Below are 27,277 nucleotides of genomic sequence, written 5' to 3' on the forward strand. Positions count from 1 at the left end.
TGTGTGTCACTCGGGCTGTGTCTGTGTCTCACACTCCTGTTGCTGGTGCTGCCAGTGTGTCCGAGGCAGGTAGTTCACGCAGTCCCCCTGATTCTGTGATGTGAGGTGCTGTACACTTCACTCAAATGTTAGTTCACATGGTGTGTCCATTGAGAACTGCGTGGCACTCTTGTGGTCCCTGTGACGGTTTGGTAGGGACACGTAGTTGTGCTGCCTCTGATGTACCTGTTCTGTACTGCACATTGCCCTGTTGATGCTCTGATACTGCATTCTGCCCTCTCGTTTACTGCCTCTGATGTACCTGTTCTGTACTGCACATTGCCCTGTTGATGCTCTGATACTGCATTCTGCCCTCTCGTTTACTGCCTCTGATGTACCTGTTCTGTACTGCACATTGCCCTGTTGATGCTCTGATACTGCATTCTGCCCCTCTCATGTGCTGCCAATGATGGACCTGTTCTGTGCAATGGACTGTTGATGCACTTAGCCCCTCTCATGTGCTGCCTCTGATGGACCTGTTCAGTGCAATGGACTGTTGATGCACTTAGCCCCTCTCATGTGTGCCTCTGATGGACCTGTTCTGTGCAATGGACTGTTGATGCACTTAGCCCCTCTCATGTGCTGCCTGTGATGGACCTGTTCTGTGCAATGGACTGTTGATGCACTTAGCCCCTCTCATGTGCTGCCTGTGATGGACCTGTTCTGTGCAATGGACTGTTGATGCACTTAGCCCCTCTCATGTGCTGCCTGTGATGGACCTGTTCTGTGCAATGGACTGTTGATGCACTTAGCCCCTCTCATGTGCTGCCTCTGGACCTGTTCTGTGCAATGGACTGTTGATGCACTTAGCCCCTCTCATGTGCTGCCTGTGATGGACCTGTTCTGTGCAATGGACTGTTGATGCACTTAGCCCCTCTCATGTGCTGCCTCTGGACCTGTTCTGTGCAATGGACTGTTGATGCACTTAGCCCCTCTCATGTGCTGCCTCTGGGCCTGTTCTGTGCAATGGACTGTTGATGCACTTAGCCCCTCTCATGTGCTGCCTGTGATGGACCTGTTCTGTGCAATGGACTGTTGATGCACTTAGCCCCTCTCATGTGCTGCCAATGATGTACCTGCTCTGTACAGCACAATGCCCTGTTGATGCTCTGATACTGCATTCTGCCCTCTCGTTGACTGCCAATGATGTACCTGCTCTGTACTGCACAATGCCCTGTTGATGCTCTGATACTGTATTCTGCCCTCTCGTTGACTGCCTCTGATGTAGCTGCTCTGTACTGCACAATGCCCTGTTGATGCTCTGATACTGCATTCTGCCCTCTCGTTGACTGCCTCTGATGTAGCTGCTCTGTACTGCACAATGCCCTGTTGATGCTCTGATACTGCATTCTGCCCTCTCGTTGACTGCCTCTGATGTAGCTGCTCTGTACTGCACAATGCCCTGTTGATGCTCTGATACTGCATTCTGCCCTCTCGTTTACTGCCTCTGATGTACCTGTTCTGTACTGCACAATGCCCTGTTGATGCTCTGATACTGCATTCTGCCCTCTCGTTGACTGCCAATGATGTACCTGCTCTGTACTGCACAATGCCCTGTTGATGCTCTGATACTGTATTCTGCCCTCTCGTTGACTGCCTCTGATGTAGCTGCTCTGTACTGCACAATGCCCTGTTGATGCTCTGATACTGCATTCTGCCCTCTCGTTGACTGCCAATGATGTACCTGCTCTGTACTGCACAATGCCCTGTTGATGCTCTGATACTGTATTCTGCCCTCTCGTTGACTGCCAATGATGTACCTGCTCTGTACTGCACAATGCCCTGTTGATGCTCTGATACTGTATTCTGCCCTCTCGTTGACTGCCTCTGATGTAGCTGCTCTGTACTGCACAATGCCCTGTTGATGCTCTGATACTGCATTCTGCCCTCTCGTTGACTGCCAATGATGTACCTGCTCTGTACTGCACAATGCCCTGTTGATGCTCTGATACTGCATTCTGCCCTCTCGTTGACTGCCAATGATGTAGCTGCTGTGGTGCCCACTTTGCCCATGCTCACGCATACACTGTGATTTTACCCCTATTTTGTACAATAAAGGTTGTCTATCAGGTCTCGTGGTCTGTCGTTGTCATTCCTGCTTGCGTACTACTAATGTGTATTTGTATATGCTTCTCATCAGTGGTTTCGGTAACATGACACTCCCCCTCCCTACGTCACGTCCCTTACTGGTATTCCCCTGCAGACAGCCAATGGTTTGTGCCTTACCTGCGTCGTCGTCCGTGGTGGGCCATGACTAGGACGTGGTGGATCGCGAAGAGCATCGGGAAAGCGTGTAGCGCTGGGTCCATGGTGTTGGTCAGCTTGCGGTGGGTATCTCTGCTATGTCACCTGTCTTCGCAGTGGGGATTCCGCCGTGTTCAGACAGGTTGTTTTTCCGCTGCGGTTTTATGTGTATTTTCCGCCATCTTGATTTGGAGGACGGTCTTCGACGTCAGTCCGTACGGCGTGGCCTCCGGATGTGTTCCGTCCGCCACGCTCTCGTGTGTAGTTCGGCGGCGGAGCGTGCTTTCCCGTCGCGGACGGGAATTTGACACGTTTTCCTATCCTGATATGGCGGACGGAGTATCCGCGGCAGGCGGACACGGAAAAGGCTTTTTCCGCCTACTACAGGGCCGCGGTGGCTCTTCCGTCCGCCATCCTAATGAGCCCCTTAATCTGTTATATTGTAATTTAGGGCAAAACAGGAAAGTAAAAGAGAAGGAATTATTAGTAGTGTAGTATATGTGCAACATTATCTAGGTAGTCTGAAGCCCCACACAACGAAAATTGTTGTAAAACTGCCAATAGTCGTTCAGACATTCCTTTTGTTCTTTTAGAGATGCGTGGATTCAGGCTACCTGTTAATGATTGTGACATTCTCATTTCTTGAAAACTTTGCTCCTTCCTCAAAATTTCCAAGAAATGATAGAAATTTGGGTGAGCTTTGCCAATTGTGTGGTTGAAGGAGTTGTGCCATCCCTCAATGGCATTGTTTGTTTTTGGCTCTCCTAAGCAGGTCGTGTAGCAGTTCCACCACTCCACATGGAAACGTGGCTTCCTCCTGCGACCCGACCTGCTTAGATGACCAATCCATGTGTCTTCAAAATAATTTAGCAGGGGTGCCAATTTGTCTTCGTTTGTAGTAAAAAACTCAGATTCGGTAATTGCGGTGTAGTACTCGTCTACACTTGTAGGAGGGACAAAACAAAGTGCAGTTAGTTTTTTTAGTTGAAATTGCAGTTTGCTGTCTGATATGTAATCCACAACTAGGGATGATTTTTGTATTTTACGCCAAAATGCCTGGGAGAAATGGAAAAAACATCCCTGAATTTGGGTATCCGTGTACATTTTGGAAATAACATTTATCATGGCAAATTCAAAATCAATTATAATCTTCCTAGGACTTTTATTGGATGTTTTAGATTTAACCACTGTTAACAATTCAGTGTATGTTGTGGATTGTTTATCAGGCAGCAAACTGTATACTAAGGGTACTACTGTATGATTAATTTTAGCATGTATAGTGTATATTTGGGTGAAAGGATGGGGTGTGCTTTTAAACGTCCCATCCATCATCCAAATATCACTATTTTCCAACTTAACAAGGTTACGGGGTGTGCTAAAAATAATTATTTGTTTTTGAGTGTTTTGGTTATCATGCAGGATAAATGTTTCATTAGAAATAGAAAGAGAGATTTCAGGTGGAATTACAATGTCACTGAATGTTTGGGGTGTAACTCTTTGAGGGTTACTTGCCTGTTTTTTACGTTGAATTATACGTCTCAAATTAGGTATTATAGGCATACTACTAGCAATGTGATCTGGAACATGTTGAGCTACCTCCCTTAAAATTGAACCAGAGGAGTCATTGGAGGTGCTTACAATATTTTTTAATTCATTGATGGTTTCTCTTACTTCAATCTCCATTGCAGAGGCAGAGTGATTATGCTCAGTTGTTTTTTCAACGATGTCTCCAAGAGTAACCGCTCTGCCTTTGCAATGGGATGAGTAATATTCCACGCACCTCCAATGTCTCCTTGGTTCACTTATTCTTTCCTTGCAGTAAATATAACCTGAATATTGTAGTAGGCTGTTTCCTTTTGTGCTTTGAATATATTTTGCTGCTTTATCTTGAGACATGATCTGAAACGAAAAAAATGTAAACAAAAATTGTTGAAAATGTTTGTGGTTTATGTTTATTTACTAGCTCTTTTTAGCGTACATTTAGCATCAGAAAAAACTTTTTGAAGAAATTTACCTTGTTTGTGGTTAGTTGTCTTTTTGAAGTGTGTTGTTTTCGAATTGATTCGATTGGGTTTGGTCTGTAAGTCCTGTTCTTTGTCTGGTTTGGCTTTTTATTTCTCAAAAGTTGTTCTGTAGAATGAAATCCAAAAATATATGTTGTTAAAAATTTGATTTACAATACCCTATTTTAATGGGATTGAAATATTATTTTTAATAGGTTATTTGCAATGAAATTTTTAAATAAAAATATTTAGCTAGTCTAGGAATTCATTGTGATGAATGTATGACATTACAACCTATAAATCGCTAAATATATACAATGATTTGATTTGACAATTTAATAAATATATGGTTTTATGTGGTAACTTACCCTTTGTAGTAATAATTTTTGTTGTCGAAAATGAGATATTCTTCTTTAGGTGTTCTGTTTGAAGATTAGAGCAGTTTTCTCATTCTGAGTAAAAAAAAAAGAGATGTTTATTTCTACATTTTAGTTTCCCTATGTATTTTGAACATAAACATGTTAGAAAAGTTAGTTTGCTTTATTATTTTCATTTAATACAGATTTTCACTATACAGCCACATGAATACTTTCATATTATTTAAAAAACACATTTCGAAGATAATAGTTATCTCTGTGAAAAAATCAGTTTGATAAAAAATTTAGAAATAATTAAAATTGGACTTACCGACTAATTTAACTTATCGATGTTTTTCAGTAGTTTGTGATTTTTTGGGAAGCAGTTCTTTAAGTCTTCTTTTGAAGCATTAAGTTTGGACCTTTAATTTATATGTGAAATAAGATATCTATTACTTGTACATTTCTACACATTATTTAAAAATAGATTACTGTATGACAGTATTTTTAACACAAATTATTTTAATTGGAAATGTAGGCTTCAAATTAATATAAATATTAAATATTGAACACATTTATTTCTATCACATATTAATACGGTATTTTTGCACATTATTACTATTTAGAAGACATTTTAATAATAATTCCTGCTTACTGGTTTTAATGGTTTGATGTATACTCATTTTTCTTCCAAGTAATTCGTTTTGATGACAATTTCAAACTGTAAAAATTATACCTTTATATTAATATTTTTTATAAGCAGATTTTAATACCTTATACTTTAAATAATTAATATCTTACTTACTTTAAATTGTACTGTAACTGCTCTGATAGAACTTCTGTGTCAGTCACGTTAGCAGTAGCGTAAAATGCGTCTGCTCTCGCTCGTAGTCATCCGACCACTGAGTTCAAAATGGTGGGTCACCTGTATTTATAGTTTTTATTGTGTCTCATTATAAAATGTTATAAAATAATCGTTTGTTTGACAATTTTATTTAGTTTTAATAGATGTGTCGATGTATATTTTAATTTATTGTTTTAAAATATGTGTTTAATCTGTTTTGGTTCGACAATTCGCATCCATTTTGTTTGCTTTGATTTCCATGTAGTGTAATGGAAACTGTTGTAGGACTGTGGTATTGTTAAGTTTCTAAAATGGTGGCTACCTTTATTCACGTTTGTTTACTCTGAATGGAATTGTTTTCGGTATTTTTGTTGTGAATATCCAAATGTTCCGAAAAATTGGAATAGGTTTAATAGAGAAAAAAATTATATATATATATACCCGAGTATTAATTTTAATACTCGAGTATTAATTTGAGTACTCGAGTATTTATTTTATAGAAATAGCGTTGTTATATTACAAAAATAACGTTAAAATCATTTTACCGTTTTAATACACTTCCCCACCCAAAACCCCTATTTTCCCTGCATCCCGTGCCAGGTTTTAGGTTACAAAATAATTATATTTATATAATTTTATATATATATATATGCGTTGTAATGGTATGCGGAGTAATGTAATGCGTTGTAATAGCACTTTCTTATAATTTAATACACTTGCGTTATAATGGTGTGCGTTGTAAAAACATTCGTTGTAATGGTACTTGCGTTGTTAAAAATGTGTTGTAAAAGTATGCGTTGTAATAGTATGCGTTGTAACGTCATACATTCGATAAAGCGGGTAAATTGCTAGCGTGGTTGGACAAGACGGAGAGAGTGAATCGTGTGGTCCCCGTGATTGCGAGGCTTGATGGTGAGTGTGTCACTGACCCTGCTGGGATCGTTTAGTGTTTCGCGGATCACTTTGAGACAGTGTACACCTCCGTTTGTGACAGGGATGAGGAAGACTCCCGTTTGCTGTTGCGGGACATTGCTTTGCCTCGCCTCTCTGACTCTGACAGAGACCTCATGGATGCTCCGCTTACAGTAGATGAAATCGCGGTTGCTATTCGTTCCCTCCGCTCGGGTAAGGCGATGGACCCCAATGGTTTGCCCATTGAATTGTACAAGCTGCGACCCGACAAAATGGCGCCCTATTTACGAGACATGTTCCTCGAGGCCCTGGAGTCTGGCTCCCTCCCCTTGGACCAACGACTCGCTACCATCGTCGTCATTCCCAAGGAGGGTAAGCCTTGGGATTGTTGTACTTCATACAGACCCATCTCTTTACTCAATGCCGAACCCAAAATTTTGGCTAAACTGTTGGCCAATCGCTTAGTAACTGTGATCGGGGACTTGATCCATCCAGATCAATCCGGTTTTATCCCGCACCGCAACACTGCTTTGAATCTGCGCAGACTCCACGGGGTTCTCGCGAGAGCCGAGACGCTTACTGAACCGGCCATTTTGGCTTCTCTTGACGCCACCATGGCCTTCGACACTATCGAATGGCCCTACCTTTAGGCGGCCCTCTCGAAATTCGGGTTTGGGCCGGGCTTCATAGCCTGGGTGAAACTTCTTTATGAAAATCCCCTGGCCCAGGTAGTTGATAATCGAAGAGTGTCTTGCGTTTTTACGCTTGGACGGGGTACCCGACAGGGCTGTCCGCTGTCCCCTTTGCTTTTTGCTCTCGCTCTCGAACCTCTGGCGGAGTGGCTCCGTTGGGAATCTTCTATGCGGGTTATCCGATGGTCTCCTGATTTTGAGGATCGAGTCTCGTTATACGCGGACGATATCCTCCTATATCTCACCTCCCCTAAAAAGTCCCTTAATGTGCTTTTCGATGTTCTTACTTCTTTCGGTAAGAACTCTGGTCTTGTTATCAATTGGGCTAAATCCTGCGTCTACGTTTTGGCTGGAGATCTCCCTCCACTGCCGCGTAGATTTCCGATTCACGTGACGGAGACCGGGTTTAAGTACTTGGGGATTTATGTTTCCTTGGACCCCTCCAGGCGTTATGAGCTTAATTTATTGCCCCCTCTTCAGCGGCTCAAGCTTGATGTGGCTCGCTGGCGTAGGTTGCCGCTGTCACCCCTCGGTAGAGCGGCGCTTTTCAAGATGATTGCCTCGGGCTATTTTCGTGAAGTGGAGAGCCTACAGAGACAACTGGTCAGGGATGGGCGTGCCCGTATTGCTCTTTCTAAACTCACGCTTCCATGGTATGATGGCGGTATAGCCCTCCCGGACATCAGACGTTACTATTGGGCTTCCCAGTTAAGTGCGATTAATCATGCGACCTACGCACCGGGCCCTGCCCCGGCGTTCTCCATGGAGAGATTTATTTTGCCTGGGGGGACCTTCAGCAGAGCGTTGTATTCTTATAGTCTCCGTGGAACACTGACCGGTCCCACTAAGATTGCAGTGAGAGTGTGGCGTGATGCGAATGCGGCCTTGGGTTGGTGTGGCAGGTTTACTCGGGCCACCCCTTTGTATGATTCGGAACGGGGAATCTTCCATCAATTTCCCCGTTGAGCGGGGGGTACGGCAGGGTTGTGCCATGGCACCCCTGTTGTTCTCCTTGTTCATCAATGGCATTGTCGATAGGATGTTGGATGCGAGGGTCGACGCACCTTCGCTGGCGGGCATCAGGGTTCCGATCCTGATGTTCGCCGACGATACCCTGATTGTGTCCAAAACCCCGGTAGGACTGCAGAGAGCCTTGAATATATTCGATATGTTTTGTAAGGAACGGGGTCTCGAAGTCAATGTAAACAAAACTAAGCTGATGGTCTTTGGGCAAAAGCGCCAAGTCCGACCCAGGGTATCTCTGAACGGTATCAGACTAGAGGTAGTAAATGTCTTTACTTACCTAGGGGTGGAGATATCAAGTAAACTTGGTTGGACAAGACACATTGAGAAGGCAGTTCTGAAACATCAGCAGATCTCGGGAGCGCTTCGAGTGGAACAATCAAAATCTAAAATCAGGCCCATTAAACCTGTTCTCATGGTATACGACGCCAAAGCCTTAGGCGCAGCCCTTTATGGAGCTGAGGTCTGGGGCTTTGAGAGGTTTGATACGCTTCAAAGATCGGAGAACAGGTTTTTGAGAGGGATAACTAGTCTCCCTCAAAGTACCCCGTTAATACCACTTGGCCTGGATTTAGGAAGAAGATCGCTCAGCGATCGTGCCCGCCTAAGGCCCATCCTTTACTGGAGACGGCTGTGGACGACCCCAGAAATTAGACACTATGCCGAGGGGTTTTCTGCCCTAGCTAAATCTGATGTTTTCCATAAAATTGCATGGCTAAAAAAGCTCAGGAACGTTCTTGCCGAGCTTGGTCTATCCAAACTGTGGGAAAATCCCTCTGGGGAAGTATTCCCTAGTAAAACAACTATAAAAGCTATATATTGGGATCACATTGACCAGAAGTTGTGGAGGAATGCGACCCCAGAATCTATGGCGGGTAGGTTTATGGAAATTAAAACAAGACCTGTACTAGAATTGTATTGGGACACTTTAACTGTACCACTAGACAGGAAATTATTTTTCCAGCTAAGGGCAGGTTCACTCCCCTTGAGGTCATTGATGTCTAACTGGGGATCTAATAGTAGTTCTTGTTGCCCGACATGTGGCGCCCCCAATGAAAGTATAGCACATTTTCTATTCCTGTGTGAGGCTTATGTAAATCCAAGGAAAATGTGGCTGGCACCTGTTTGTAGGAACCTTGGTGTCTTTAGTGGTGTTGAGGGGCTGAGAATTATTTGTTCCTCAACCGAATTGCCTATAGTAATAGGAACGGCAAAATACCTGGGGTGGGCCTGGTCCATAAGGCGGAGGTTCCTATCCCTGAATAGGTTTTGAATCTTGTTATTTTGTTTTCTTGCCTATATGCTCGTATGAATAGCAATGCTAAGTATTTGTGTGAGATAACTATGATTTTTAGCTATAATATGTTGCTAAATGTACGTAACAAGTTTTGATTGTTCAATTTTGGTTTTGATCCACATTGTGGGCGATTCGGCTTTTTACTTTGCATTTAGCTCATGTACCCTATGAGAAAGCTTATATTAACTTTTTGGTGAATATTTTATGTGTTTATACTGTGTATTTTAATTAGAAATCTAGTGTTAATGTATGTGTAGTGTTGTTCAAATGTGCAATTTTATATGTGTGTGCTTTTATGAGTGCATAACTCGAATAAAGCTTTTTCAATTATCGATTCGGAATGCTTGGGCCATCTGTGGAAAACGAAAGGCTTTGATAAATGGGGCATGATTGGTATCAGCAGAGTGGGCGATTTGTGGTCGAAGGGTACTGTCAAGTTCTTTGATGTGCTGCGAGTGGAGTATGAGCTTAGTGACAATGAATTCTTTAGGTACGCCCAGATCCGTCACGCTCTGTTGTCTGTGTTTGCTGCGGGTGCTGATATTCCTGAGTCTTCCCCTCTGGAGACCGCATTTTGGATGGCCATGTGCCCGACAGCACGATCTCCTTGATTTATAAGAAACTCATCAATAACAGAGCTGACTTCCTGGTCCGCCTCCGGGCTGCGTGGTGTGCAGACGGACTTGAATTGGACGATGAGGACTGGCAATCTGCTTTGTCCTCGCCCAGGGAGGTCACCATTCCTGCTCGCTTGAGGTTCATCCAACTTCAGATTCTCCATCGAGTGTATGTCACTGGGCCTTGTCTGGTTCGAATGGGTTTTTCCTTGGATGGGTTATGTAAGCGTGGCTGTGGGATGTCTGGTTCCTTTCTCCACATATTGTGGGAATGCCCGGAGATGGTCAGGTTCTGGTCCCGAGTGCATGATGTCATGAAAAGTGTCACGGGTGTGTCCCTGCTGCCCGAGGCCAGGCGTTGTTTGTTGAATGTTTGGGAGCCTAATGACTACAGCTCAGCACAGATTATATGGGCGACCCTTGGAAATATGGTCGCGAAGAGGGACATTGACCAGCTCTGGGGTTCACATGGACCACCTACCCTATCCAAGTGGAAAGAAAACATGGACTGGTGCATGTTCCGGGAGAAGACTGTGTACCTTTCCCGGGGACGGCCCAGGAAATGGGGTAGAATCTGGTCCTAGTGGAATGCTTATCGTGGTAATATATGTACCCCCCCACAGGATGTGACCATTGATGTGTTTTCGTCCCCCTAATTGGCATTCACTCGTCATCTATGGTTAATGGTTCCGCTTGTTTCCTTGTCCGCCCCTACCCCCGTTCTATCTGATTGCATTGTATTCATCTAGCCTTTGAGCTTTGCCTGCACGGTCCCATGACAATGTATTATTATGTCTCTGCCTTGTGAGGTTTGGTTTGTTTATCTGTATGTCTGTTTCTTTTCAATAAAAACTTTAAAAAATAAAAATTAAAAAAAGCCACAGTTTACAACAGACAATGACACAAACCAATGAAAAATATGAGTGGAGAGGGAGCGGAGCTTCATCTCCATACATGAATACCACATGCCTTGCAGAGCAGCGCATGCGCTGCCCAGGCGCGACCTAAAAATAACTTACCAGCACCATCAGAGATCTAGGCCTCGAGGTTCCTGCAAGATTGGGACAGACTGCCACCTCCTCTCATTGGCTGACCTTCGATCAGCCAACGAGCAGGCGGAAGTCTCTACCTCATCACAAAGTGGGATGTTGTCACAGACTTGGTGACTCCACCCTCCTCTGTGAGAGGTGTCAATTATACATACTTGGCCCTGAGCACTGCAGGGCTTAACACTGAAGCGCCCGTGTCTGAGGCTATCACTGACGCTCCTCCTCGTCATGAGCGGGAGGTCTTCAAAGCACCTTCCCAGGCTTAAGAGGTCACGCCCATAGCGCTGTGACATCTTCAGCCTGGCAAAGTTCAGCTCAGGAAGTCAGGCGTCTGCGCATTTAGAGCATGTCTAGCACCTGGCTGCCTGACTTGAACATTAAGAATATCTGTCAGGCTGATCTTTGCTCAGCCTGACAGACACTCTTCATGTCGGCCAAAAGGTGGTGGTGGGGGGCTTAGCCTCTCCTCCCTTAAGAACGGGCTTCTGCAAGACTTGGCTTATGGCCAGTACCTGTGGACAAACCCTGCTGTACACATCAAAAGACCATGTACAACAGGGGTTAGCTGGCTAAGGGTTGGCCCATTGGTGAAGCTCTTCAACTTACCTGCTGTGCAGGGCTGAAGGACATGTGCAGCACAGATTGGCCACTCACAAACATTCCAATGCAGGTCCTGGCAGAAGGGCAGGCCCTGTGACCAACCAGAACTGCACACAACCGAAGGTTGTGCACAGCGGGTATTGCATAGGTCAGACCCTGCGGCCCACCCCTTAGCACTGTTGTATAACATTTTAGGACCCTATTGTAATTTTCCCGATTCATGCCCTTATATAGGTATAAATCACCATATCCTTATATAGGCATAAGAATCATAACCATATTTAGACATAGCTCATGCAGTCCAAATACGGCAGGGCTATTTCCACTAGTTCTGAAAATCTACAACGATTTCTTGGAAAACTCAGCTTCAGCAGCTAGGGATTTCCCTTGCTCGAAAACTGACTTGTCCAAGAACTCATGGAGTTTTCAAAGAATTGAGACTCCTTGATGACGTTATTCAGTCCACCTTTACGTCAAACTCGGTAGCTTCAAGGTATAAATATGCCCACACTTGCCATAGCAAACACACAGTGGTTTGGAGCAGTTCGACTATCTACTTGCCCGACACGCCCTGCTACTGCAAGTGCCGAAGGAAGCCGACCCTCCAGTAGACGCACTGAGAGAGACGCTGTCTTTTCTCCTGCCGAGAAATCCAGCTCCAGTGTTTCCAAGCTACCCTTGAGGGTTGTTGGGAAATCGAGTCGTGAGCCTGACCTTCATTCCAAATCAAGGTACGGAGCTAATTAGACCCTAAGAGAAATCTTGGAGAGATTATTGGTAAAGATTACTAAATTTATGCTACACCTCACTTACTTCTTCCCTCATACTAAGCTTAGTTTAGGTACATCGGGATAGGCATATTTTAGAAGCACCAGTTGAGTACTTTTTAGCCATTGTTATTTATGTATGTATTTATCTATGGTTTAGGAACCATACAATGCTCTTACAGTATTATTTTATTCTACTCTTTTTACTGTATGCATTATATTTTGCAACCAGTCTTACGATTGTAACAGTTCATTTCTTATGCTTGAGAAAGAAGACTGTTCAATAAATACTTTTATTGAGAACGCCCGTCTCTCTATTTCGCTGCACCTCTGATGAAACGAAGCATGCACAATTGACTGAGTGAAATATCTATCTATTCTTTCCACGACTCTGAAGATCAGTTTTATCATGGGGAAACAAAGTTGTCATGTTTATGCGGTTGTCAGAAACTAAATCCCTTCTTGTGAACTTGAGAAAGTTTCTAGTGACCTCTGAGCTAGCTGGCACTCACAATTAAGTCTAATATATTCGATAGAGACCTAGTAGATATAAGTCCTACGTCAAATCTACAGGGTATATTATTCCAATGCGCAGAGCCTATTGGGAATATAGGAACTACACTACAGCACATGGCCAAAGGCTGTACATAGTAGGACAGTAGGGGTTGGTCACCATTGAAGGTTTGGCTAAGCCAGGTCCTCTGGCCAACCCTTGCGGTGCTTGGCTAAAGGGTAGCATGTCTTAGGGGTTGACGGCCCATGGAGGGTTGGGCACAGTACCTGGTTGTAGGACAGGCTGTGCAGCTAAACCTGATTGTGTACAGCAAAAGGCTAGGTGCAGTAGTGATTGGCAGCTTGCAGGCATTTGGCTGTAGGGCCTGGTCAGGCAAAAGGCCAGGCTCTGAACCCCCACGCCACTGCACACAGCAAAATAACATGCACAGTGTGGATTGGTCGTGGGGTCTATTTTTCTGATTATATTTTAAGGTGAATTTATTTTACACCTCATGTCTGTTAGTGGTGCGCCCAGCCTCCACTGTGGATGGCCTTCAGTCATTGACACTGAAGATTGGCAGCAGGGCCTCCTCCACTGTGGATGGCCTTCAGTCGTTGGCACTGAAGATTGGCGGCAGGGCCTGGCCTCCAACCAGGCCCTTTTCCCAAACCTCCAAATGTGGTAAATTCTTGCTGTATATGGTTATTGGCTGTATGCAGTGGTTATTGGTGGCAGGGCCTGGCCTCCTGTAATGCCTTGCTCCCAAAACTCCACATGCTGCTAACACCTGCTGTATACAGCCTTTGGCTATGCGCATCAATGGTTGACCACAGGGGATAACCTCTGGCTATGCCTTATGCCCACCCCTGCTGTGCAAGGCATTTGGCTGCAGTGGAGGTTGGCCTGAGGGTCTGGCCTCTGCACAGACCATGCTCTGCAGGCAGCCAAACCCCGCTGCTCAAGGCTGAATAAAACAAATACGGCTTTTGCATTTTTTGGGATCTACAGATCTTAGAGCAAGCTTCCTTCATTGGTGCTATATCCGTGGTACAAGAACTGGGTCGACGGATCCAGTACTATGGTATGGAAGCTTGCATAGAACCGCAACACCATGGCAGTGAAGCTTGCTCCAGCAGTACTGCAGTAGTTTTTGTGGAGCACATAGGGGCCTCAATGGGTTCCGCTGTAGTACCACAAATCTAGCAACAAAATAATACCCCACCGCCCACATATGCCAGGTTATGCTTACCCTGCCACTTTGTGGACAGTTTCTCAATTTTCTTCTGGACTCAGAGCAAGTTCCCGAGCTCTGTAATGGTGGCTGCAACATTTTCTCCCGATGTTGTGGCCAGCCAATCAGATCTCTCCGGTACTACGGATCCTTCTTTGGATTTGTTGTACCAAAATGGTAGACAGAAGAAAAAGCTCCTGAGTATTTTCTCAATTTTAGATTTGTGGAGGATCCACAGTACTGGTACAGTGGATCCTCCACAAATTAACGGTCCGGATGTCTAACTTTTTCTCAAGGTTAATCTCACATGGCACCTTTTAAAATGCTAATTTCTCAAACTAGAGGGCGTGTTTACACCAAATAAAAAAGTCCCCTCTCTGAGTAAAGTTCTAACTTCATGCTAAATTTGGTTTAATTCCATTCAACAGTTTTTCTATATCGATAGCAAACTGTCCTGGGGGAATTAAAATGGTAAATTCCACTTTTGAATCCCCCCTTTTCTAGCTTACAAGATTATACCATTTGACGAATCTGTACAAAATGTGGCAGACATTTAGCAGGCTCAGCTCACTAATATGTTTTCAAATTTGTGCTGATTCATCAGCGGGGACATTTCCAGGGGGGAGAGGGGAACAAAAAAGGTTAATTTAATAATAACTGAGAAACCGTTTCACGATTCAGAGTAAAACTTGGCAATCCTTTAGCATGTTTATTTTCTCCTTGGTATGCCAAGTTTGAAGCAGATCATGCTAATAACTTTGGCGCCTTATGACAGAACTGCATGAAATTTGTCAAGTCCTTGTGTTTGGCTTAGTCTTGGGGAGGGCATTGCGAGCCGTGCAGGATGGTTGAAGCACCTTAGGAGAGCTCTGCTGCCGGCCTAGGGAAAAACAAACTTCTGTCTGGAACCGGCCCCTACCTGGGGCCAGGATAGACCAGACACACCCAGGGGGACTGCATCATCAACCTTTCCCAGTGCCTGCCACCTTGAACCCCGGGGCAGATGCCGTGTACAGAGAGACCCAAAGAAGGAGATCTGCCCTCATTGGGTCGGGAGACTGGGATGGCTGTGGCAGCCGGGCGTGACCCCCGGCCTTCTGGGCGCTGTTGAAACTGGGTGATACTGAGCCTGCTCCTCTCCCTCGCTGCACCAGATTGAAGGGCTGAAGGCTGTTAGGGGTGGCAGGACTGCCTGCGGAACAGGGGCTGGGGCCCAAGCCACATGTCAGTGAGTGGCCTTGCACGAGGCCCTGAAGTTGCAGCGCGGTGGAGGGAGGTCCCTCCCTTCCTCCTTGGCTACTGTGGCTGGGGCCCTACACAGTGGCATGCTGGAGGGCCTCCACAGCTGGGTCATGCCACGTAAGGTCCATCAGAGCTGGCGGGGAGAACTGCAGAGGGGCACTCACATGGGGGACCTTCCTTGGGCTTCCGAAGAAGCCTGAACATCAGCACAGAGACATTTGTTGACTGCATAGGGGGGCCGAGTGGATTGTAGTCCCTTCTTTGATCCCAACCAGCGGCAGCCCTGATTGACTCATACAGGGACCCCAGATAATGGAGTGTGGTGCTGGGACCAGAGGCTGCTCATGCCGGCCCGGCCTGAGGCCCGCCTGGCAGGCAGCATATCTACATCTTGGGCGGCATGAGTGTGGGGGAGCGCTGCCTTCAGTGGAGACAAAGTTCTGGCCCCAAGACATGCAGTGACCCAACAGGAGCCTTGAGCGGACAATAGACCTTTCCATCTGGCCCTGTCCGGCAGTGGCTTCCGACGACCCAGACAGAGCCCCAGACAAGGGGAGGATCCGGATCAGGGGCTTCTTGTGCTGACCGTGCTGGGGGGTGCATGGTGGGCCTCCTAGCTGCCCTTGAGATGAACATAGGTGAGGAGAGCTGCACGAAAAAGGAGTCTGCACCTGTGATGTGCCATTCACAATCTGTCGGACCAAGCCGTCACATGACGGGACGCAGCACCGTACGGCCATGGAGATCATGGCGATGGAGGACTCCCCCAAGACTTTACTGACCCCTACATCTGCTGCCTCTTCCTCCAGCTCCACGCCCATTAAGCTTGATCTGATACTGCCGAGATCCATTACTCCCATTCCACAATGGAGCACAAAATCAACACCTTACCACTTAATCCAGGGGTTCTTTGAGAAGATCAACGTAAACTATGGGACAAGCTCCTCCAACATATTTCCGCCTTCAAGACACTACCCTAAATTCGGATGACAATTCGACCCAACTCGCCCGCCTGATGGAATGTGTGCAGCTCCTGGAATACCAGCTGAAGACGCTGAAGGCTAATCCTGCCGTAACAACATTCGTCTTGTGGGACTTTCAGAAGGAGTGGAGGGCTGAGATGCTATGATCTATGTAGAATCTTGGCTTTGGGGGCTGATTGACCCAACTATGTATGAAGTAGAGTGGATAAGCAGGTTCCTGGCCCGGGCCCCGGCATATGAAGGGGGGGCGCCGCCTGATGGTTGCCAGGATTCTCAACTACAGGGATCGAGGCTGCAGCCTCCGTCAGTCTCGAAAAGTGGAACCCATTATGGTAAGCTCCTCAAGAGTGATGCTTTTCCCAGATTTTACTTTAGCAGTCCAAAACTCCAGAACATCCTAAAGGGAGGCCAAGAGTGCACTGCGCAAGCTCGACCTCCAATATGCCCTCCTCTTTCCCTCACGGCTGCAAGTGATGGCGGATAACATCACTCAGCCCCGCCTCCGCACATGGGGGTGATTCCTCAGACTTTCTTTTGGACTCTAGTCTTTACATCCAGAGGGTCAACAGGTTACTCTGCAGACAGCTGATGAACTTGACTAGATGCACCTGGAGCCGGACGTCCTAGCGATGCCCAGGCCTGAAAATGTTTGTCCCTTTTATTATAAGAAGCATATCCACCCTAGGAAGTGGACTCTCATTTTCTCCTTCTTTTTACCCCCCAACAGTCACTCTTAGTGAGGGCCCCTCGTCGGCCTTGCCTCACCTCTCTGGCAATCTTCAATTGGTGGCCCTGTGCTCTCATTAGTGTGTTTTGGCCTCTGTCCCGTTTGGTTTGGAGTTAACTCGAAGTTATGGTTCCATTGTTGGAAACGCCTGGAGTTTACTATCCATGCTGTCACAGCCAAGGATACCGAAGTGGTTCTGCCACCTTCCCTAATGAGTGAACATGCCTGATAGAGGGACAACGCCATGAACACAGACTGAGACCTACAGGCTCCAGACATGTAATGAATGGCAGGGGCCTGGGCATTGCGGCCAAAAGATATAATCTCTATTCACAAATTAGACACACTGCAGGACATATAGTATTCCTCAAGTAAACTCACTTATATAAACCCCAGTACCTTGCTTTCCTCTCCTCATACCTAGCGCCATGGGTTGACTCTGGTTGGAGACTTCAACTGTGTGATGAATACTGCCCTTGACCAGTCCCATCCCCCTCCTGGATGCCCCGGTTACTCTCATTGGTGTGGCGCTATCCAAATGGCTGACCCATTGTACTCCCTCGGATGTCTGGTGGGCACATCACCGACTCGACAGAGAGTATTCATCCCTCCCCCCAATGCCTGCATGCTCACCTCGATAATATACTCTGCCTCATGGACATTGCTACAAACATCACAAATATGACTTACCGCAGCAAGACCTCCTCTGATCATAAATCCAGTTATGTAGAAGTGCCTAGCCCCGTCCCCACATTGAGGCTGCAACCTCACTTGTTAGAAGACTCAATATTTAAATCCACCATCCATGAAGCACAAGTTACTTACCTTTGGTAACAATATACCTGTAAGAAACAGTAGTTAGTGTGAGATTCCTTACCTTAGAATATCCCCAGGCATCAGACTGGATCCGGAAAGTTTTGTGTAGCAGTACCCCTGCGCGTCGGTAGGCATCGTCTGCGGTTCCGCGTCCGTCGTTGGCGCCGGGATGACGTCGGAGTACTTAGACGCTGCCCTCGAGCGCTGACATCAGTTCTTATACACAGCCTTTCCGTGCCAGAAATGCAGAGCCATGAAAACTGACACTGGTGCCATGAAACTAGGGCCCTCAAAGGGGAGAACCTTAACCCTAGATATCGGTTCGCAGAACGGGGAGGATGGGTGGGGCGGTTGTGCATCTGAAAGAAACAGGTTAGTGTTAGATTCCTTACCTTAGAATAGATACCCCAGCAATACCAACCCCAGTGGTGGGTCTGCGAACCAATGATCACACCAGAAAGTCCTGGAGAACAGAACGGCCGAAAAAGCCATCTCTCTGGACTTGGCTGTCCTGGCAGTAGTGTCTAGCGAAAGTGTGCAGCAAGGCCCACGTAGCTGCCTGACAGATGTCCTGCAAGGGGACTCCCCAACCCAGGACAGTAGTAGCCGCTGTGGCTCGAGTGGAATGGGCACGCAGCCCCACAGGAGGCTCCTTTTTAGCCAGTGAATAACATGCCTTTATGCACAAAACTACCCATCGAGAAATGGTTCATTTGTGCAACGCCCTTCCCTTCTTAGCGCCCACGTAACCAACAAAGAGCTGGTCGTCCACCCGAAACTGGCGTGTGTGGTCCAGATAGAATGAGAGCGCATGTTTTGGGTACAGACGGTGGAGCCTCTCTTCCTCTTTCGAGGGATGCGGAGGCGGAAAGAAGGTGGGCAAGGTGATGGACTGCCCGATGTGAAAGGCTGTAACCACCTTGGGCAGGAAAGAAGAACGCGTTCTTAAAACAACTTTGTCCAGATGGACAGAAAGAAAAGGAGGCTTAGAAGATAGAGCCTGGAGCTCACTCACTCTCCTGGCAGAGGTGATGGCAACCAGGAATGCAGTCTTAAGAGTAAGAAGACGAAGAGGTAAATTGTTAAGTGTCTCGAAGGGAGCACACATCAAATAAGTCGGAACAAGGTTCAAGTCCCCCTGAGGCATCAGGAAAGGAACAGGAGGAAACATGTGAGTGATGCCCTTCAAGAATCTATTTACAACAGGGGACTTAAAAAGAGAAGGCTGATCAGGGAGCCTTAAGAAAGCTGAAATGGCAGAGAGGTAGCCTTTGATAGTGCCCAGAGCAGAGCCCTGCTGAGCAAGAGAAAGAAGAAAGAGGAGAACCTCTGAAAGGAGGGCAGAAAGGGGATCCACAGCCTTTGCTGTTCACCATGCCACAAATTTGTTCCACCTGCAGGCGTATACCGATTTTGTGGAGGGACGCCTGGCTGCCAGAATGACATCACAGACTTCAGGAGGCAAGTCAAATGGCCTCAACTGTCGCCGCTCAATCTCCATGCATGGAGGTGACGACTGGACAGGTTCGGGTGGAGGACTGTCCCCTGCTGCTACAACAGAAGGTCCTCCTGAAGGGGCAGACGAATCGGGGGATCGACTGACGTGCTGAGTAGCTGAGGATACCAGTATCATCGTGCCCAGTCCAGAGCCACAAGGATGACTTGGGCCCGGTCGTGCCTGATCTTCTTCAGCACTCTGGGCAAAAGTGGTATAGGCAGAAAGGCGTACAACAGACCGCAGCCTCACTCGAGACGAAAAGCGTCTCCGAGCGAGTGCCGCCTTGGAAATTCCAATGCGCAGAACTGAGGACATTGTGCGCTCTTTTCTGTGGCGAATAGATATAACCAAGGCTCTCCCCACTGCTGAAAGAGACCTTGCCCCACGACCGAGTTGATACGCCATTTGTAAGCCATCATGCACCGATGGCTGAGTTTCTCCGCCCTGGCGTTCAGGGAACCTGCCAGGTGTTGAACCACCAGGGACAAGCCCTGGTGATCCCGCCATTGCCAGAGGTGCAGAGCCTCCTGACAAAGGGTCCACTACCCCACCCCGCCCTGTTTGTTGCAGTACCACATGGTGGTGGTGTTGTCCGTGAACACCTGCACTATACATCCCCTGACAAAGGGAAGGAAGGCTTTCAGTGTAAGCCGGATCTCCCGCAGCACCAGAAGGTTGATATGGAGCAGAGACTCCACCGGAGACCAGAGGCCTCTGATCTCCCTCTCTCCCATGTGGCCCCCCATCCCAAGAGGGATGCATCCGTGACCACTACGTGCTCTGGTTGGGGTAGGGAGAGAGATCTACCGCTGACCCAATCACGGTCCGTGAGCCACCTCTGCAACTGTCTCGCAGTGCCCTCCGAGATCAGGAAGTGGTCGGACAGGTTGCCCTGATGCTGGGCCCACTGAAACTTCAGGTCCCACTGCAGAGCCCGCATCCGCATGGCGTGATGCACCAGAAGGATGCAGGAGGCCATCAGCCCCAGAAGCCGCAGGGTCGACCTGACCGAGACTTGGGATAAAGGCTGAAAGATCGTAATCAGAGCCTGAATATCCAGAACTCGCTGTTCGGGAGGATAAACCCGAAACTGCGCTGAATTCAAAACCGCTCCGATGAAGAGGAGCTTCTGAGAGGGACACAGGTGTGACTTCGGCACATTAATGGAGAACCCCAGCAGGTGCAGGAGGTTGGCCATAGTCTGGAGGTGGCTGACGACTGTCTGTGGCGAGCCCGCCTTCAACCACCAGTCGTCGAGATAGGGGAAGACTGAAACCCCTAATCTGCGCAGATGAGCTGCGACCACCGCCCTCACTTTTGTGAACACCCACGGGGCGCTGGCAAGGCCGAAGGGGAGCACGGTAAACTGAAAGTGCTCTTGGCCTACCGTGAACCGCAGGTAACGCCGGTGGGCCGGCAGGACGGGGATGTAAAAATATGCGTCCTGCAAGTCCAACTCTACCATCCAGTCTCCGGGGTCTAGGGTAGCTAAGACCTGAGCCAAAGTCAGCATTTTGAACTTCTCCTTCTGGAGGAAGCCGTTGAAGTTCCGCAGGTCCAAGATAGGGCGCAGGCCCCCTTTTGCCCTTCTTGGGAGCCAGAAAGTAGTGGGAGTAACAACCACACCCTACTTCTGGCCCAGGAACCTGCTTGATGGCCCCCTTGGCCAAGAGGGCCATAACTTCCTCTTGCAGAAGATGCAAGTGATCCCCCGACACACGGTGATACTGCTGTGGCATGGCTGGAGGGGTCGCCTCGAAGGGGAGGGAGTAGCCCCTTCAGACAATTTGCAGCACCCACCTGTCCGATGTGATTGTGCGCAAGTGGAGGAGGTGATGGCGAACCCTGCCCCCCACTGGCGTCAAATGGGCCTGAAAGCTCGGACTAGGAAGGCTTTGAGGCGGATGCTGCGGGGGTGGATGTGGACTGGCCTCGCTTCTGTCCCCTGGCACCGCCACGGCGGTTACCACGTATGCCGCCGGGCTGGATGGTAGGACGTGAGGGGGCGTACCTTCCTTGGCCACAAAAGGAGCGAAAGGCAGAAGTTTGCTGGTGCTAGCCCGACAGGCCCAAGGACTTGGCCGTAGCCCTGGAGTCCTTGAAATGCTCAAGCGCACTGTCTGCCTTGTCGCCAAAAAGGCGACGGCCATCAAACGGCAAGTCCATGAGTGTGTTCTGGACATCAGCCGAGAAGTTGGTGGACCTTAGCCAGGTGTGGCGGCGAACCGCCACCGTCGTGGAAATCGCCCGGCCTAGCGAGTCCGTGGTATCCAGCCCACATCGAATAGAGTACCGTGCTGCATCTCGCCTTTCCGCAAGGGCTTGAGCGAGTTTTGCCCGGGCCTCCTCTGGGCAGTCTGGCAGCACGTCTGCAACCGTGTCCCACAGAGAGTGGGTGTAACGGCCCAAAAGGCAAGCGGTGTTGACCGACCGCAACCCCAAACTAAGTGAGAACAGCTTCTTACCAAATTGGTCATACCTTTTGGATTCCCGATCAGGAGGGGCAGTCGGGAATGCGGTCTGGGAGTTAGAGGCCTGGATAACCAGGCTCTCGGGGTGGGGTGGGTGGACAGGAAGCTGGGTCGCCCGGGGCCGGGCAGTGGCGTCTGACCACGTTCCGATCTACAGGGGGGCCTGTAGCGGGCTTGGACCAGGTGCCCAACAGAACATCAGTAAGGGCATCATTAAACGGCAGTAGAGGCTCTGAAGAGCATGCCTGCGGTTTGAGGGCCTCGGTGAGGAGGTTAGTCCTCATGGCCGCGACGGAGAGCTCAAGAGACAAGGCCTTGGCTGCCCTCGTCAACACCACGCTGTAAGCAGCCCCCTCCTCCATAGCCACGGTAGGAGGGGAGATAAATCAGGTGTCGGGCGAAGTCTCCAGACCACTGGCCTCCCCTAGCTCAACTGCCCAGTCCTGATATGACTGGCACTGCTGTGCCAGAGGGTCCTCAGACCCCTCCCAATCCTCCTCGCCTCCCATCTCCTCATATTCAGGTGCAAAGGATGGGGCCGGATCGTAGAAGAATTGCTCTTCTCTCAGCGTTGAATGCGGCGTCGAGCGATGCTGGTCCGCCGCCGGATCTGACGGGGCCGAAGGCACCACAGCGAGACCCGACGGAGGAGAGATCGACCTAATGGCCATGAGGAAGGCATCGATCTCCTCCGGCGTCGCGTTCAGCCCAGGGACCGGCGGGTATGGAGCTGACCGCGGCCCCTGCGCCTCCGGCGGAGCCGCATGGGCGGTGTTGCCCGAACCCCCGGCCGCATCGCGCGAGCGTTGGGGGGAGTCGGAAGAGCAATGTCGTCTCTTCGACTTCTTGTGCCTCTTACCTGAGGACTTGGAGCCCGACGAATGGTGTCAACTCGCTGAGCTGTGATGACTGTGGCCCTGCGACCGGTCCTTCAACCTCCTCCTCGACCGGGACCGTGAACGGCGCGGGGCCGACTGCCGGAGCTCGAGGCACTTACGGGACCACTCCCGCCTAGCCTTCTACGTCAAGGCCCGGCAGTCGCAGCACGACTTGTCATCGTGGTCGGCCCCAAGGCAATAAAGGCACCGACGGTGGGGGTCGGTAACCGACATCAGGCGGTTACAATCGGCACAGGGTCTGAGCTCTGGCATCCCTATCGGCACCGAGAGTCTACCGACTCGAAAAAGGAGCCAAAAAGGATCGAAAAAGTTAGTCAAAAATTGACTAAGAAGTACTGCTTTTTCCGGACCTGCGCTTGCTGGCGTGGAAAAAAGAAAAACTGACGTCAGTGCGCGTGGGCGGCATCTAAGTACTCCGACGACGTCTTCCCGGCGCCAACGACGCAGACGACGGACGCGGAGCCGCAGACAACACCTACCGACGCGCAGGGGTACTGCTACGCAAAACTTTCCGGATCCAGTCTGACGCCTGGGGATATTCTAAGGTAAGGAATCTAAAACTAACCTGTTTCTTTCAGATACTATTGCCTCCTATTTAGTACACAATGCAGGTTCAACCTCCCTCCGCTAGTGGAGTGGGACGCGTTTGAGGCCGTGCTCCATGGGGTGTGTATCAAGACTGGTTGGGTGCCTGTCGGGCACTTAGCTGCCAGTCTGGGCCCCCATAAATTGGAGGCGGGGAGGATCCGAGGGGTTGCTGGCCTAGGTGAGAAAGTCACATGCTGCCCTGCTATAGCACCACCGAAGACTAGACTGGACAGCTTATACAACCCACACTCTCCCGGAGGCAGACCACCATGACAGTACACACACGCTTACACTCTGGGTGGGAAGCCTCGCAGAGACAGCCGTTCCATGATTCAGACTGGCTGAGAGTGCTAGAATACCTTAGCAAAATCCCCCCTAACCCTCGGCTCAAATATATGTAGTTTTCTTTTCTTCACAGGGTCTACCTCACCCACCCCCACACACTGGCTCCATACCATTTACCCTCCAGTCACCGCTGAATGCCTCAGATATAAAATTGAACCGGCATGTGTGGTACATATGTTCTGTGCTATGGACCCTTATGACAACTTTGGGGCACGGCTCTTGCCTACATAGCGAGGCCCATGGGTGGGGGGCGTCTGACTACAGCCCAACATTGCCTAATGGGACTATACCCGCACCCAAGACCAGGAGGGCCACGGCACACTTCCCAGACCTGGCGCTCTTCCTGACCAATAGAGCCTTAGTGGTATGGTGGAAGTCGGCCACTCCCCAATTCTTCCTACACTGGCGCGCAGAAATTCAAAAAGTCCACAGATCACAGCAGATCACTGGGGCCCAACCCTCTGCGATATCCTGCTCTGGCTGAGAGATGACTCCCATACCCTGTCACCATCTTCTTTTGTTCAACCGCAAAGCTGTTTGCGTACACTCTTTCTACTTGGCAATAATCCTTACAACTGTTGCCCTAGAAAGTTTCCTAGGAGTGGAGGGTAGAGGGGTGTTGTTTTCATTTCTTTTAGTGTACAGTTAATTTTCAATAGTCTAAAAGACACGCTAAAGTGGACACCAAGCTACCCAGGCGAATGCAAGGCACACGGCTCACCCCTGCCTCAATGGAGTGTGGACTTGCCCTGCTATTTGCGGTCTACATACGTCATTCTAATTATTATTGTATCATGTCGGGTTGTTCACGTGTCAATAAAAATTGGTATAAAAACAATGTTTAGCTTAGCCTTGATATACTGAGTTGCATGTAAATTCATCAAGGAAGGGCTGTGTTAACTAGGGGTTCAAAATATGTTTCATTTGCAAACAGCATTAGCAGTATTAAATTAATCAGCATGTTATTTGATAGACTGTTAGCAAGTTGAGCCCAATGCAGGAATCTCAAGTTCTCGGCAAATCCAACAACGGGTGAAAAGTTAAAGCAGGGATAAAAAATTCCTTTATTTGCTAATATCTTTTGTGTTGTGTTATGGAGCAGTATGCAATTCGGCAGAACCTTGGCACGTGTAGCTTACCCTTGGTAAATGGAATTTCTTGCAAATCTGCCAAGACGGGCAGAATTCCAGGGTTTAGAGGGAAAAAAGTGTTCATTTTCTAATTTGCTTACCTATCGCAGAGTGCCAACCCCCCACTGTGTATGGGCTTCAAACACGAAGCGCAGGTTTTCCATAGGTTCCGGCTTGTAGCATGGCACGGTATTTTATTTGTGAACACCAGACCAAACTTTAATCCTGCGGATTTTAAACAGACAATAGGAGCTAAAGGCTTCTTGTTCAATGGGGACTTTTATTTTCCAACGTAGGTCCATGGACCGTCTGTAAACCTGGGTTTGAGGAGAAGCTGCATACTAATGGCTCAGATATTTCTAACTTTTAACCCTTTGAAGCCCACTGAAACATTGTTGCAATGCTAATATTTTCAAGACTACTTTACCCTAAACCGAGCAACAGCTCTGACCCAAGTTAAGTTTTAGTTTTATGGTAAGTTGATTATAACTCTCTTCCAGGTTTCTTGGTGTGTCAGAGAGTAAAGATTCCTATGGAAAATACTGTTTTTTTTACCACTTCTTTAAGTGTTACCCGCCCACCCCGACGGTTTTCCATTAAACTCTAAATACCACAAGTAAGCTAAACATGGTGTCTTCCAAATATTGTGCATATCTGTAAAACCATGCCAAAGTTATTAGCAAATTATTTTTTAACCCATGCCCCTTCTCAGATCTGCATGAAACCTGGGATTCCTGCCTTGTGTTTAAGTATTCTAAGAGCCTGCCAAATTTCATGCAAAACTAATGTTGTCTTAGTTATTAGAATATGGGGTCATGTGCATTACCTCTCGTGTAAATGCATCCCTGCTATCTGGGCACACTAATGGTGGTTCAAGGTTGAATGAACAACCGACTCCGAATGTTGTATAACAGTTAATTCATTGTTTAATAAACAAAAAGTTTCATATTTGATAATGTCTCAAAGTTTTTTTGGATTTCCAAAGGAATACATTCAATCAGATGAAGTTTCTATAGATCAATAAGAGCTCCGATGCATTTCGGGCTGGGATCGCCCTTTCTCAAGGAGCGCTGTGGAAAGAATGCAAAATACGGGCACATCAATGTTTTAAGCGAAAAACGCATATATGAATTCAATTACGAGGTGTTAGGCAGGTGTGGGGCTGGTGGTGAACTCGGTGAGGGTGTCTAACAAGCAAGCATACATGCCGGTTTGTGGGTCTCAAACAGGGGTTGTGAGGGGTCAGGGTGGGAAAAGGCTACGGAGAGTGAAGGATTAACAATATCATGCTGTGTGTGAGTCCGCTTAGCGGAACGCGGAATGACCCGTTTATGTGACTGGGGTGCGTTAGTTAGCGCGATTAAGTCAATCTTGCGTGATTCAATGTGAGATAAAAGTGAAGTCGGAATCGGAAAAAATTGTACCCCGTGTGGAAACGGGACTTACGTATTAAGTTGAAGTCCCAGTATGCAGGAACCTAAATACAGAATGGCGACCGTTAGCGGTATAGCCTTAAAGGTGTGATGGGGATATGTGAGGAAGTGGTGGCAAACTTACGTTTGTGGAGATTAGTCTCTCATAAACACGGGCGTGTTCATATTGAAGGCTAGGGCGCAGCGGAGTCTGCGACCTTCGTGCAGGATCAACCGGAGTGCTGCAGTGAAGCTGACTTACACAAACAAAGTGTAGGTTAAAAGAAGGACTATGGGATCATGCATTAGCGTGGCGGCCATATTGGAGTGGGGTGTAGTGAATATTAAACCATAGGGGAGTGGTGCTAATAAAAGGGTTACAGCGGGGAAACATACGTTGGTCCGAACTACTTATTGGCAATGCGTATAATAAGTACCACACAGGGTACTATAAATAACAATTAAATTCGAGGCGGTCATTAAGACCGTACGGCTTCATGGCCTGAAGTCTGTAAATCCATGATGTTTCTTTTTGTAGGAGTGTCTTATTCGGATCTTTACCTTCCAGTTTGGGTACCATCTCTAGGACTAAAAACTTCAGTTGCGCAATTTTGTGGGCCGCTTCGATGAAGTGGTTAGCAATGTTCGATTTGGTGTTCTTGGTTCTGATATTGGACTTGTGTTCCGTGATGCGGGTTTTAATTTTCCTGGATGTTTTGCCTACATAAATCATGCCACATGGGCATTTCAACAGGTAGATTAGGTTGCACGAGTCGCATGTGGCGTTCACTTTTAATTTTATGTCAAAGCCCTTCATTGGGTGATTGATGGTGTTCCCTTTTATAATGTTATTGCAGTTACTGCAATGATGACACGGGCGGGTGCCAGTGTATGTCGCGTCTTCCAAGATTTTTTTAGATAAAGTTTCTTTGATGTTTTGTGCTCGGGTGTAAGCAAAAATCGGGGTTTCTTTGAATAAATCTCCAAAATCAGGTT

General features: G+C 47.8%; 1 protein-coding gene across 1 annotated transcript in view; it reads left to right on the forward strand.

Moving 5' to 3' along the window:
• LOC144769387 (uncharacterized) overlaps window positions 1-25,893 on the forward strand; it is a 29,943-nt gene extending 4,050 nt beyond the window's left edge. The window contains exon 3 of the mRNA XM_078653442.1: window positions 25,855-25,893. Coding sequence (XP_078509568.1) covers window positions 25,855-25,893 — 39 coding nt within the window. The remainder of the gene's footprint in view (window positions 1-25,854) is intronic.
• The last annotated feature ends 1,384 nt before the right edge of the window (window positions 25,894-27,277 follow it).

Source organism: Lissotriton helveticus, chromosome 7, assembly GCF_964261635.1.
Source record: "Lissotriton helveticus chromosome 7, aLisHel1.1, whole genome shotgun sequence".
Lineage (NCBI taxonomy): Eukaryota > Metazoa > Chordata > Amphibia > Caudata > Salamandridae > Lissotriton > Lissotriton helveticus.